This window comes from Larimichthys crocea, chromosome III (genome assembly GCF_000972845.2).
Source record: "Larimichthys crocea isolate SSNF chromosome III, L_crocea_2.0, whole genome shotgun sequence".
NCBI classification, from domain to species: Eukaryota; Metazoa; Chordata; class Actinopteri; family Sciaenidae; genus Larimichthys; species Larimichthys crocea.
This window is the reverse complement of record NC_040013.1, coordinates 28,669,963-28,684,565: the sequence shown is the minus strand read 5'-3', so window position 1 is coordinate 28,684,565 and position 14,603 is coordinate 28,669,963. Positions and strand designations below refer to the sequence as shown.

Here is a 14,603-nt window from a genome sequence, read left to right as displayed (position 1 = left end):
ATTATTATTATTATTATTATTATTATTATTATTATTATACGGCCCACTTGAGATCAAACTGGGCTGAGTTGAGTTTAACACCCCTGTCCTTCCCTCAGCTTGTCAGTAGTTGGCGGTAGTGCGCTTCAATCCTCGCCCTGAACCGCTATTAAACGGAAAAGAAGAAGGGGAACGTTGGGCGGTATGGGGTTTACCTATGTGTTTGCTTTAACCGGCCGACGCGGAGACAAAATCAAACACACTCACCGGAGTAGAAGGAGAGCCGTGTCACGTGGTCAGCTGCCATCGTGCTGCCAGTGTGTCTGACAACATCAGAGGTGTGTGCAGTGTTAATGAAACAATGTTGACGTTTGAAGACCTGATGACTAGTCTGAGAGAGTGTGTGATCACAGAGCGTGGAGCAGCTGAAACTGTCAGGCTCTTTATTGATAAACTGTCTGAATCCTCCAGGTTGGTACCTCCAACTTTGAGAACAGCACTGTGTTTGTTTAATGAGGTGTGTTAATGACTGAATAATTATGCATACATGAACAGGAGTAGTGTGAAAAGAAGCAAAGAGCGCTGCTTAGAGGAGGCTGTCCAGCTGTTGAGACAGATCCCAGAGACACAGCTTCATGTCTTAGAGGAGAGCCACCTCCTGCTTCTTGTCAGGCTCCTCATCTCCATGCAGCTGCAGATGGTCAACATCTCCACAGCCTGTCGTAAAGTGGACCAGGTCAGGCCTACAAGCATGTCTGTTCACTGTACAACGCTTAAAACTAAAATGCAACCTCATTAAAAACTTTGTATTGTCCTGACAGATGCTGCAACATCTGGCAAAGCTGGACCACCAATTGGTTTTTAGAGAAACCCAGCTGTGTTTACACGGCATAGTCCAAACTGAGCAGGTACGGAGCTTTCACTTCACTTGTATTTGTCATATATTTGCATAAAGACACAGCAGATAACTTTTTACAATGTGTTCTTTTCAGGTCTTGTCTCATGAGGATCTGCAGAGAGGTTGGTGCTGGCTGATGATTTGTTATTACAATATGTACGTTTTAATATTTAACAATTTTTGTGCCTTCTTCAGCCTGTATGTTCCTGGAAGACAGCGCTGTTGGTCATGAGGTGTGGCGAGAGTCATCCCTGTCCCTGCTGAGTAAAGTGTCCGAGTTATTCCCCGTCGTATTGCAACAAGAATCCCTCAGAGATGGGCCGCTGTGTTACACTGCTGTCAAGGTACACGAAGGCCTGCGTGCTTCATGAATCAGTTTATGGCAGACTTGTTGTGTGACATTTGTTACTGATCTAAAAAAAAAAAACTGTGATCTCTGCAGGTGTGTTTGCAGATATTTCAGCTGTTGTCCAGTGAAGTGGCTCCTCTGGTGTGGGGCACAGAGCATGGGCAACCAGCAGTGCAGAAGATCCTGCAGGCTCTCATGGATATAATACTCGGACAGGTTTGTTATGAATTCATCTGTTCAGATTCACTTATTCAAAAGTTATAGATCTGTTCAGTTGTTACTGTGTTTTGTCTTTCGTCCGCAGTGCTGCAACAGGGACACTCGTCTCCTGGCAGGCACTGCTGTGGCCATGCTGATCAACACAGCACCAGAGAGCAGAGCTGGAGAAGCTGCTGCTTGGAGTCTGCTACAGGTCTTTCACTCAGGTAGGTAAACACCAACACTGCTGGTTTCTTTCTCTGCTGTGCCATGTCTACGACTTGCCTAGAGATTTTCTACCAGAATAACTCATTTCTATTCCTCAGAACCTTGGCTGCTGACTGTCGGTGCTCTCCAGGTACAGTGCAGCCCTACAGGGAAGGACGGCGTGGACAGGGTGGCTGTGAGCAGGGGCCTCCTGACCTGCTGTCGACCTCACATCTTGCTGAGTTCACACGTGGATGCCACACAAGTAAATCCAGTTAAAGCTCATCTCAAAAACACATTTTACTTTAGTTTTGCTTGCTTTCATGACCGTGTCCTTCTTTTCAGACGTGTTTACTGCTGAAAGGTTTGTTTCCTCTGGTCTGTGCTTTGTGTGAGGAGAAGCTGGATTGTCACTACTTTGCCTTTGAAGGTGAGTTATGTCCAGGTCGTTTCAGTCACGTGCTTAAGTTGTGATGTCAACTGTTGAAATATGACACGATGTTGCAGTATTCACACTGTGGCTGAAGAAAGTTAAAGAAAGCCTGGCTGATATCTGGAAGATGACAGGCGTTCGCCTTCTGCCTGACGATGGCAGCCTGCAGCAAGAGCTCATTCACATTATCTGGACCAATGCAGAAAGTCCAGTGAGTCAAATTAACTTCACAATCCAACTAAAAACCTGAAAAACTGGATTAATTGACAATTTTTTGTTGTGTTTTTATACTGTTGAAATGTCACAAATGGTCTATAAACTCTCAAATCTGTAGGTAGACTATCCAAATAGTGCTACCAACATGTGTAAGGACTGTTCATCGACACATTTCTGTGCTGCGGCAGGTTGAAGGTGTGTCCGAATTTGTGCGCAGTGCCTTTAGTCTGCTGCTGGACATCTATAAAATGGACTGTGAGCAGTTTTGTGACACAAAGAAGATTCTTTACTGTACTCTACTTCAGCGAATAATCAAACTACCTTGGGAAGCCAAAGCCAGATATCACCGCCTTTGTGCACTACTGCCGTATCTGGGTACTGACATGGTGAGGATTAATGGTTATTACAGAGCTAATAATGTTATAATGTAGTCAGACGTGGTCATGTTGACTTTGATGCATGTTTCTTTAATCGATCAGGTGCTCGATCAATATGTTGAAATACCCAGTCATCTCCTGAAGTGCTTGTCGACCAATCACTTGTCACCCTGTGCGTCGGAGCTTTACAAGTGTCTGATCCAGCAGCAGAGACGAGAGCTATGTGGCGGCTCACAAAAGTCTGCTTTACAAACCGAGCTGGATCTGGCCAATCAGTGGGCGAAGCGTTGGCAGCCTGTCCTTCATGAGGCACTGACGTCTGATGTGACTCTTCTACAGAACAACAGCTCAACACACTTATTACCCTGCACCTTTCAAGTCTTCCCCTCTGCCGTGGATCCTCTGCTGGCCTTTCTGGACCCATTCGCCCCCGGCCACCTCCACGCCTGGGCCTGCATCATGAGCTCCTATCGAGCCCTGACTGGAGGCTCTCCATGGGCTCTGCAGGGAAGTTCCGCCCTTGAAACCCTGCAACTAGCCCTAGGATCTGCAGATGACAAAGTCCGTCTGGCTGCTCTCAACCTCCTCTGCTGCAGCCCAAAGACCAAAGACACTCCAACTACAGAGGAGATGTCAATAATGAGGAAGTTTATTCCTCAGAACTTAAATTGTGAGTCCTCTCCTTTCCGCCAGCATCTTCAGGCGGGAGTGAAGAAGTTTCTGGTTCGTATCAGAGACGGCTGCTTGGCACATGTCAGACATAAAGGTAAAAAGAAAGGAGATGCCACCAACTCAGAGATGGCACAGGATTTACTGGAGCAGGGAATAGGTGAGATCATTGACAGCTGCTCTTGGACACAGCTGTTTTTGTTGCATTTTTGGAATTTAAATGTTTGTCTTTTTTTTTTTTTTTGTAAATCTTTCCATTTGTTGTCTATTTTCTGTTCATAAAAACCTTCCTGTTTATCATGTAGGGTTTGTGGATTGGTTGGATCAACTTCCTTACAGCTATCTGGCACCAGGACACAGTTATCAGAGGAAGAAGACTGCGTTGCTGTTGCTGTCTGCAGTGCTGGAGACCTGCACAGACACATGGAGCCCAGACAAAAAGAAGGGACAACCTCCGGGTCAGTTCGATGCATAATCTCTGTCACTAATTGTATCTTGTGTTTTATTGTTATTTTGTTTTGGAGTTTTAATGAGCTTCTTGAAATAATTTCTTCAGCAAACATGGGGTCTCTCATTAACTGTGCCAGACAAAGAGGACAGTGGGATTTCGTGTGCAGGACAAAGCAGCTGGTCCTCATCAGCTGTTTAGAAGATTCTACAAATGAGGTACAGCTGCCTTAACTTGCCTCATATTTCCTTAGTATAGTTCAAATTGAAGATTAAAGATGATGTTTTACAAAATAGACAAACTTTTTTTCATCCACAGATTCGGGAGCTCTCAGCTGGGCTATTGTTGAGATTTTTTCCACCTTGTTTTCCTGATGATATCGCTGCAGTGCTGTTCATGCGAACCAAGCTGCTTCTGTGCAGTCCTCGGGTGCAGGAGGCTCAGATGGGTGCACTCATGATGAAGGTCCTCCTTCAGAAGTAAGCCTTGTCTGCTATATACCCTTGTTCAGACTTATGAACTGCTTTAGATGCAAATGCCAGCTGTTGTTTTACCTGTAGATCACAAGACCAGCACGAGGACTGCAGCCTGAACAGTAGAGCTACTATTAGCAGTGGAGGTAACCCCAAGGCCTCCTGCATGATCAAATTCCTGGTTAAGGAGCTTGAGGAGCACTATCTGACAGCCAAGGCTGACATGATGCTTGCCGCTAGAACCAAGCCAATACATGGTGAGATCACAGCACTGACATAAAGGATGTTCAGCCTTAGAAAATGTTTTTTCATTTTTTGTCATGAATTATGTCCCAGGTGTTCTAAGTGCCCTTCAGAGGTGTTTGCTTGAGGCACACGGCAGCGTCTATGACACACTCGACCACAGTCTGACCACGGATGTGCTAAGCCTGCTGGAGAATATCTCTCTGCTGCTGCTGGGTGTTCTGTATGGAGACCTGGATGCCTGTGCCACTGAAATGGGTAACGGAGCAGCCTGCAGAAACATCAAATCCCCAAGATTTATTGATGCTGACAGTAAATCTCTTCTGTTGTAGATGCCCCACCTTCTTTTTGTGATATGGGAAACGCCATCACTTCTCTAATAGCCCAAGCGTATGACGGAGGTCAAGGTGATGGAGACGAGTGTGTCCTGCTATCTGAAGAACACAGCCTCGTTCTCACCTGCTGCTGGGTTTCCCTCAAGGTAAAACAGAGCCAGATTCACCGTTACAAGATATTTTAGCTCAGCATCTTTGCTCTGTGTGTTTTTCCTTTTAATATTAATTGCTTTCATGTTCATGCTTTTCAGGAAATAGGAATCTTTTTAGGCTCTCTGGTGGAAAAAATTCTCAGCGAATCTAAACCCAACAAGTGCCTTTTAACAAAAGAGGATCTAACGAGAGCATCAAAAGTCTTCAAGAATATTCTTCTTAAATGTCGCCACTGGGTACGTTTTTATGAATCCATTTAGAGCCATTAAATCTGAATCACCTCAGCATGTTCTTGTCTGAAAAACATGTTTTCCTTCTCCACCAGGGGGCAGTTGAGGGATGCTGTATTGGCTTTACTAAGTTCTGCGCCTCTCTGTTGAGCAGCAGTGAAGCAGAGCTTAGAGATATCCCAGCCCACATGCTGAAACAAGTGAGTGTTGATTGTATTAATAAATGAATGTGATGCTAGATTGCTGTTTTACATACTTCCTGTCCTATCTCTTTCTAGGGTTTGCAGGTTGTTCAGTCCCCTCGTTCCACATCTGTAACCCGGCGGGCTGCAGGGTTACCTATGCTCATCCTCTGTGTCTTGGCAGCAGGGGAGGCCAGTAAAGCAAAACCACTGTTAGCCAAAAGTATGCAAACCTTACTGGAGACTGCCAAAACTCCTCTACCTGAGAACTGGGACCAAACACTGGACCTGCCACAGGTTTGTAGAGACCGCCACAAGAAGGAGCGTATAAGTCTTTAGCAGGCACAAAAACAGACATGGTCACATGTTCTTCTTTCCATTACAGGTGTGTGCGGTTCACACTCTGCAGGCCTTGGTGCGTGGTTCAGGTTTGGGAGCAGCTGTCCTTCAGTTTGCTCCTGCTGTAGCCATCTTGTCACTCACTCTGCTCAGTTCTCCATGCTGGGCCATGAGGAACGCAGCTCTGCAGCTTTACAGTAAGACACCGGCACATTTAGAACTTCAATGTGGTCTGGATTTGTAACAGGTATAGGTAACGACTACAGTAATTAAAATCTGTTTGCAGGTTCTCTGTGCTCGCGAATGCTCGGTCAGCGGCCCAGCAGTGAAGACGGTGGCCCCACCCAGCATGGCATGTCCCCCCTTGCTTTCTTCTTCCACTACCCTGCGCTTCAGCCCTTCCTCCTGGGCGAGCTAAGAGGGGCAGCACAAGACCTCCAGGGTCCATCTAATGAGGCCAAGTTACACCTCCAACCCTCGCTCTACCCTGTCCTCACTCTGTTGGCCCAACTCCAGCCTGGTGTCCAAGACTCAACAGAGTGAATACTGTTTATTTATCACTAGACAGTGACAGTTTGGTTAGGTTAACTATTATGATTCATTGATAGCTGTGGTTTTCTTTCATTATGTAGGTTTTTATTCTAAACTAATGCCAGATCAGTGGATTCAATAATAGTTTGCTCATATTTACAAGTGAAGAAGGAACAAGCTGTTTTTGTGTTTGATTACAAATATTTGACCTTAATGGCGTGGAGGATCACTGTTTCAACACTTATTCTCTTCCTGGCCAAGAGTTAGATAAGAGGACTGATACCTCTATCTTGTCTGTACAGTAAATATGGGGCTGGATCTGGCAGCCAGTCAGCACAACTGACTAGAACATGACTGGAAACAGGCACTGATTTTGTACGCAAACATTAATTAGTGAGCTTTGCTGAGTGAGGTGCTGCCAGGAAGATTTTGTTACCTTTGGACCGAGTCAGGCGTGCTGTTTCCCCCTGTTTTTAATCTTTATGCTAAGCCAAGTTAACAAACTACTGCAGACGGCTTTATATTGAACGGACAAACGTGAGAATGGTGTCAATCGTCTCGTCTAACTCTTGGCAAGACTGCAAAAAGAACTGAACTATTCAGTTTTGTACATTTATGAATCTCCGAAATGAATCTAATTGAATGTCTTATTTGGTTTCCTCTGCCAGAACTTTGTCAGACTTCCTGCCTCCTTTACTCGAGCTGTCTGCCAGTCCCATTTACAGCGTCAGAGTGATGGCGTCAAAGGCTTTGGTTGCCATGACTCCCCCCTCCGAGTACATGAACATCCTCATCAAACTGTCTACTCACTTGCCCAGTCCACGGGAGTGCTGCTGTCACAACCGGCTCCATGGACAGCTGCTGCAGATCAAAGCAGTCTTAGAGAGAGCTCTCTGCACAGTCAGGTGAGACTTAAAAGAGCTGTTCATTCATTCATCGCACACACCGTCAGGCTTTGAAACCCCGCTGTGTTTCCATTCCCAGTGCCCCTTCATCTGACCTCTTTGAGGTGTTGAGCAGGGTGGATGCCTCGCTGTGGCTGGCGACTGAAGCTCAGCGCTGCCCCCTAGTCAGAGCGGCTTACCTCGGCGTGGCGGACTCACTGAGAAGATTCTGCTGTGAGACTTACCTGTCAAAGCTCAGTGACACACTCATGCACGATCTCCAAGCACCTCAACAAGAGCTTCAGGTGTGTGGCGCACACATTGACGCACCCATAAATTAAAAATATGGGAGCATATTAGCCTTTTATTCATAGAGTATACTGTAGATAGGTGGGAAACATGAGGAGAAAGTTGACATGCAGCAAAGTTACCAGCCTGGAATCGAACTGTGGATGTTGCGTTTACGTTACGTGTCTTAAAGACCCTGAAAACGTATTTTCTCAGTCTGCATTTTACCATAGGCAAGTATAGTATTTCCCCTCAGACATTTCTGTCTGCGGTTTTGTCGTAATGTCATGTGTTTCAGTGCAACAATCAGGATTTAGCAACATCTGAAACAAAATATGACAACATTTCGTGGCTGTCAAATCAGACTACATCCACACAGAGCTGATGGTTCATGCACGGCAGCAGAATAGCTGAGTTTTAAAGAGCTTTAAACTGGTGATTAATAAATGTCCTCTCCTGAACTTTAACTGCAATAGTTTCTCTAGAACAGAGGCTTTCACATCAACAAATGTCACATTGGTTATCAAAGGCAGATTGCATAAAATAGTTTAAATATGTATGATTTGGATAAAGAGATATTCTCCTTTTCCCAGAGTTAGAAACTAATAAAGATTATCTTTTTTTTATGCATTTGGTGTATTCTGACACGTCAAACAGCAATGTTAGGCTATTACCCTTAAGAGTCTATGGGATCAAATAACACAATCATGATCCCTTAGGTGTCCAGTGACACTAAGCAAGTAAATTAAAGGGAGCCCGGAGACAATCTTTGACGAAGCTTTGTCTGAGAGAAGGCACACTGTCTCAGACTTGCCTGCTGTGCAAGAACATTGAATATTGATGACTAAAAGTTTGTGTTAGAAATGTATGCATATGAATCAATGTCTAATTTATACTTCGATGTGATCTGAGAGCCCTTCACACTTGGCAAATTTATGTTGGGAGGCTCCAGAGTGCCTGGAGGTAACGATAAGACCTCGACCTTGTTGATGTTCCCGAGTAACACGCACATACACATTATCTGCATCTTGTCTGGTACCGTCATTTTACGCAATTCTGTGTTACGTAGGGCATACTGTAAAAAGCTGATTAGAGTGCTGTTAGTGCTGTTAGAAACTTAGAAGCAAGTAAGGATAACTGGGGCTCATTGAGTTCATACTTTGGTTTATTAACGTGAAGACTGACCATAATTGTACACTCAAAATCCCACTGTGACCCTTCTGGGCCTCCGTATAAAACTATTGGCAGAAAATAGTGCATTCATGTACAACCCCATCACTCAGTAGTTTTCAGTGGCTTCTAAGCACAAACCTATCAGGAAACCCCAGCTGATATTTTCTCTAATGCTTTATCGATTTCATCTCCACAGATTGGGTTGTCATCCTTCCACCAACAAGCCATCCACTTTCTATGTACAGATCTAAAGTGGGCACGTCAAATCTGGGACAACTTCTCTGCAGTGACCCCTGATCTGAAACTCTCACTGGTCACATGGGTGGTGGATGAGCGCAGTTGGCAGCAGGCCAGCTTGGGAGAGGTGATCCAGAGGGTGCTGCAGGTGAGACATGATCTGCTTCCCAGACTTCAGTGTCAGGAAAAGAGCCTTTCCAAAAAAACCTGTCTAACAGCTTTCAACATAACGAGCTTCTTGGAGCACAATGACAGGAAAATGAGCAAGCAAAGATTGGCTTGAATATAATGCCATTTAAGGCTCGAGGTCTTTTTTCTTTCTAACATAAAAAAGGGTGTGTCTATAAGCTGTTCTGTATTCAGGGAGACTTGCAGTTCACATGGGTCATTTAGATAAACTCCAGCATGTCGCATTATCTAGACCACCCAGTTGCACCTTCCTATGTATATCCTGTTTACTGCGTAATTGACTTTCCTTTAAATAAGATGTGCCACTGCATATCTACAGACAGCAGATAAAGACAGGGACTACTGTTCATCTGGCTTAGTCATTTAATTACTATGCTTGTTTGCATTTATTACATTATTTAGCAGGATTAGAGGACTTTGTTTTCAATTTTAGTTTTACCATAATAATGGTAAATGTAACGTTGTTAGTATTTTGTTGAGGAAACGGCGCTGTGTACTGTAAGTTGTAATGAATAATAAGAGAAGTTGGGTTAAGCACATTTGCCAAGTAGATTAAAGGGCTGTACTAATGCTCCCTATCTCCAGACAAACCTGAGGGAGGCGTTGTTGAGTCACAGTGTGGAGTACCGCAGGGCCTACCTCGCAGCTCTGGTAGCAGCAATGGCAAGAGGTGATTCTACTTTACCCCAACATCATCCTCAGTCAGCCCCACTGGAGGAGCCAGTTCTGCCTGAGTGTCTGGATTTGTTGCTCAGGGACTTGGAGGACCAGCGAGGCGGGCCTGAGTATCTGTCCCAGGCTCTCTCTGCTGCTAGTCTGCTGCTCTCCCAGTGGCCAGACTCCAGGTTTGATATGTTTTATTGTCTTTTTTCGTTATTTTGGAACACTTTGACCTGCAGCTCTGACTTTCTTCTCATCTTTGTGCTAATCAGTCTGAAGATATCCTTGTTCCAGCGTTTGTGTAACGTTCTGGAGTGTCAGCGGTTGCCAGACGCCCCTGAAGTGCTCAGGATGGCGTGTGCCGAAGCTCTGTGCGTGGCTCCACTAATTAACCTGAGAGAACACAGCGCTGCCATCATGAGCAGGTATGAAGAAAGTCAAAAAGTGTTGTACACTCATGGTGCAGACATTAAAAATGTTGAATCTTTCTGGTTTAGGTTGATCAACACAGGCCTGTGTTTGCTGCAGGACCAGAGCCAGCAGGTGAGGATGAAGGCGGCCTGCTTTACCTCAGTGCTGCACCATGTGAGAAGAGGAGAAAGCCAAAAGAGAATCTACCTCATGCAGGTCAACCAGGCACTGCCACTTTTGCTTGACGTGCTGCTGGAGCAATGCTGGGATACTCCTGGCACACTGGAGGTGCTGCTGTTTAACCTACCTCAGTCTGATCTCAGATCTGTGCTGAGAGAGGCCTCGGAGTCTGCGTATGTTACTTCCCTGAATCAATACACTTGTACAAACAAAGCAACCGTGATTAAGTGCTGCTTAATTATTCGTATTGCTGTCTATTTCAGGTGTTCCAGTCTGTATGAGCAGGACGAGGCCAATGTGTTTGCAGAGCCCTCTGTGATGGCCGCACATGTGCTGCCTTACCTGCTGCAGATGGCTGACAGATACTCTGAATCCTCGGCTCTGGCACGGAGCCTGAGTACATGGACAGAGCAGAATGCTGCACAGGTGGTGGAGAGCCTTGCAGTCTGTAAAAAACTCAAGCCAGGTACGACAATAGCTTGTCAATCTATGTGAATTGTCTGTGTAAGATAAGTTGTAATTACTTATTCTCTCTCTCTAGCTGAGACGTTGACCCCGGATTGGCTGGCTCTCCTCATTGACCCACGTGTCCACAGCACCTTATGTGGACTGCTTGCCAGGGCTGCCTTTCTCCTCCGACTGTTGAAAACATCCGATGATCTACGACACTTTTGTGATCCTTCGTCGCTGCGCACGAGTTTACAGGACGTTTACAGTCTTCTTATTCAGAACGGTGTCCACTTTTCCTCCACTCTAACAGCTGCTGTGGCTGGAGAGCTGCCAGCATGACTGAACGGAGGAGGGGCTTTTTCTGTACACTCAATGAGCAAAGCCTTTTGGCCGACGAGGCAGAGGATGAAATTACCTGTGGAATATTTAAGGAATGCTTATGCCGTCTGAATGTGCAGCATTGATGTTGAACGAGTGTTGTAACTGCTGATGCTGCAGTACACCAGTACTTGGCAGGCTCACTAGGTTATGTAAGAGCTCATTGGCTTCAAGTCTGTTGTATCCATCATCATATTACCTGTACAGACAAGAGACCCACTAGGCATTAGTGTACCAAACACAGTTATTCCCCATAAGCTGTTCATGATATTACATTTTTTTGAAGCTTTATTCGTTTTAAGCTTTTTCTATGCAGCAGTTCAGACATCAGACTAGCCTCAGGTCTGTCTTTTGTGATCAGTCATCCCAAACAATATGCTCATTTTAATCCCAGAGCTGCGCTCCTGTCCTCTGTTGTCCTAACTCTGTTCGTCGTCATGGTCTCAGCAGCATCAGTAGCAGGGTGCAAACTGACGCAGTGATGTAATGTAACAGCATCAGGTGAAAATTGGCTCCTTGGTGCCCAGCAGGGGAATATGGTGTATGGCTTAATGCTCCATTAGAGGCCTTTGGCCTGGATAAGTATCCGTTTTCCGACCACATGAGGGCTGAAGATGATTGACTAGATCTGATAGAGAGCTATCAGTTGCTTCGCAACGAACCACACACTAGAGCAGTCTTACATCATCAGATAGCCCACTGCTTTTGTTTAAGATGGGCGGCTCTCAGTGGTAGACAAACACTGACATGAAAGAGTTGGTACATGCTATCGTTGGCCTTGTTAGGGTATTAATTAAACATACCTGAAGGTTTTTATTGATGTATTTGTTGTATTCTCAGGATCTAAACAACCACGTTATCCACATGACTGTAAACTACCAGTTTTTAATTTTTTTTACTGCCTCATGCGCCTCTATATGTACATAAGTCTCTATTGTGTATACATGAAGCATTGTACTTGTGAGCATCTAGATTATGCAACAGCTAGGACCTCAAGATTATATTAATGATTCATACATGAAGCTTATGCAATGTGTTTCCCTACAATGCATTCCTAAATGAACACCTGCCGTGCAGAGCTCTGTGAGATTAACGTGCTCCTCAAAGGAGGCTACAGGTGGTTCGTGTCATGTTCTTGACGCATTCTGTGGCAGAACGTGACGCACAAAACAAGGAGATGCAAGATAATGAAAGATATAAGGCAGGAAAAAATATTTTCGTACAAACCTTGAATCATCACCGTATCAAGAATCCTTGCAATGTTTGAATTATACCACACTTAATGACGCTTATAATATGCATTTATTGGTGAAGTTCCTCTGTTGACTTGGCAAAACCATGTTTTTTTTCATAGATTTAAAGTCATTTAAGACCAAACTTCACAGTGCAGACCCTTTAAAATACAAATGGAGGTTTGAACTCTGCTCTACTTCCACACGAAGGCAAGGATTGTGACAGTATGCCTGAAAACAAATGCTTAAGTTAATGAAAAGACTAGACAAAGTAATCTGACTTCTTATTCATCCATCAGAGTCTGCTTGAACCATGTGCACAGTATTGTGTCTTCTGCCTTCTGCCCCAACCTTGAAAACAAAGTTTTAAGTGAGTTTAAAACCAAGGTTGGACGTTTCCTGAAGGCAAAGTGTGTATAAAACTGGAAAATGACCATCTGTCCTAATGAAAGCCTTTGCTATTGTTACTGGAAGTGCAGAGTCTCAGTGAGCCTGCATCCTGCTAATGAAATGAATAACTATGGTAACAGGGAACAAGGCCAAGTAGGTACAACCGCTTTTATTGGGTGTGTGTATGTGTGCGAGTGTACGTGCATACTGGCGTGTGTGCACCATTCGGAGCAGGAAAGAGTGTTTTTCCACTGAAGTAGCCAGTGAACTCATTTCAGTTAAAAAATGTCATTTTTTTAGTCAACAAATAAAATCACAGTAACAATTTTAATGAATGAAATTGTTTTTTTAAGAACTATTTGTACTGAACATAATAAAGTGAACTGTTGTTGGTAGTTTTCCAAACATTTTGCAATGCTTGAAATTCCCAGCAATGCATGCTATGAGCAATGACCAGTGTCCCATTCTCCCTACCAGCTCATTTGAAGGTGTGGACACTGTAAATAGATAAATAAATCACCCTATGATGACATAGCAGTGCACATTTAGGCTTTTTACACATTTTGAGTTTCACTTTTTTTGAATGCATAAAAACAAATGCCAGGAGCTCTGGTAGCTCCCCTGGTGGAGCATGGAGCATCCCAAGTGCAAAGCCCCAGGGTTTTGTTCTGACCTGGGGCTGCATACACCCCAATCCAACCCATAAATTGCTTCCACTTCTTCAGGTCAGTGTAAGTATTTATGGTACTGAATTTAAGATTAATCATGATGAAAACAAACATGCTAAGTCACGGACTTAAAAGAAAGCAGGTCAAAATTCTGATTATAAATAGCATGAATTATCTTTAGCAGCTTCACTGAATCCCTGACATCAGCTCAGTTTATTTAGTTATGGAGGTCAGAGTCTGTCAAGAAAAGAAACAAAAGGTTTACAATTATAAAGTTAAAATGTTTTCTTTCTATCTAATCATTTTGACTTTATAACTCACACTTTTACTCTCTATTGCATAACTTTACGCTGAGTATTTTTATTCTTTAACCAACTTTTTAACTAACTAACATTTTTTTCTGTCCTTTTGAGGTGATAACAGGCTTCCATAGGTATGTTGACTCACCACCAATTGTGTTTACCCTTTAGTGGTCTAGTTTTAAGCAGTGCATGCTGGGAGAGGTCCCTACCCCCTGTAATCCTTGAATAGACAGAGTGTGATGGAGAGTGCTGGACAGATGCTGCGTGTTTACTCTAGTAATTGCCTGAAAACTGGGTGAGCATCTATTTGAAAAGTGGCTTAGTGAACATTGACTGAGTCAGGCGTTGGCTGCCCTCTTTTACCAGTCAGCCAACAGTGACACATGGCTTCTCTGCTTTTCAGTATACAGCTCAGCCTTTGCACAGGGCAGATAGAGGCAAATACTATTGGCAGCTGTCTTCTGAGTGAGTCCTGCAGACAAACAGGCCTCGTGGGGGATAGAGAAGAAGCCTGGGAAGCAGGAAGACCGGATTTGGACTGGTGCACCAAGCACTGAGAGCCAGATAAGACTCGGGGGGGATTATAAAAGTAATAACTTTGTGTATTTTCAAATGAAAATGAAAGAGCAGAGCAACTAGGCAACCACATAAAATCTTATAAGCATGGAAATTATTGTTGGTCTGAGGGTGGATTATAGAAGTAACTAGTTGCAGCTTGAACAAAAATGTGAATGAACTTTTTGACTTTCCATGCTGACTGTTTTTTACGATGTGTTTATTCAGCATATGGCTGCATGACGTGGTGAAATGCCAGAGTGTGTGTGTGAGAGAGAAAGAGTGTGTGTGTGTGTGTGTGTGTGTGTGTGTGTGTGTGATGTGTGTGTGTGTGGAGTGGAGAGAG

General features: G+C 44.2%; 1 protein-coding gene across 1 annotated transcript; it reads left to right on the top strand.

Moving 5' to 3' along the window:
- Positions 1 to 249: 249 nt before the first annotated feature.
- si:ch211-225b11.4 (thyroid adenoma-associated protein homolog) lies at positions 250 to 13,121 on the top strand. The gene is made up of 31 exons (XM_010732570.3): positions 250 to 450; positions 535 to 715; positions 801 to 887; positions 972 to 999; positions 1,073 to 1,221; positions 1,320 to 1,442; positions 1,531 to 1,651; positions 1,751 to 1,896; positions 1,977 to 2,061; positions 2,139 to 2,275; positions 2,469 to 2,666; positions 2,760 to 3,486; positions 3,632 to 3,784; positions 3,883 to 3,992; positions 4,093 to 4,253; positions 4,335 to 4,504; positions 4,584 to 4,748; positions 4,823 to 4,971; positions 5,077 to 5,214; positions 5,304 to 5,408; positions 5,487 to 5,687; positions 5,776 to 5,926; positions 6,016 to 6,268; positions 6,929 to 7,165; positions 7,245 to 7,449; positions 8,802 to 8,990; positions 9,617 to 9,876; positions 9,964 to 10,116; positions 10,189 to 10,455; positions 10,546 to 10,748; positions 10,824 to 13,121. Exons 1-31 carry the CDS (start codon positions 341 to 343, stop codon positions 11,069 to 11,071), a joined length of 5,610 nt encoding a protein of 1,869 aa, XP_010730872.3. The 5' UTR covers positions 250 to 340; the 3' UTR covers positions 11,072 to 13,121.
- The last annotated feature ends 1,482 nt before the right edge of the window (positions 13,122 to 14,603 follow it).

Bases quoted from the DNA above. Each gene is read 5' to 3' on its own strand.
- si:ch211-225b11.4 (XM_010732570.3), top strand. From the start codon at position 341: ATGTTGACGTTTGAAGACCTGATGACTAGTCTGAGAGAGTGTGTGATC. The intron at 1,443-1,530 runs GTTTGTTATGAA...TTTCGTCCGCAG, and splicing joins TGGATATAATACTCGGACAG to TGCTGCAACAGGGACACTCG. The intron at 1,652-1,750 runs GTAGGTAAACAC...TCTATTCCTCAG, and splicing joins GCTACAGGTCTTTCACTCAG to AACCTTGGCTGCTGACTGTC.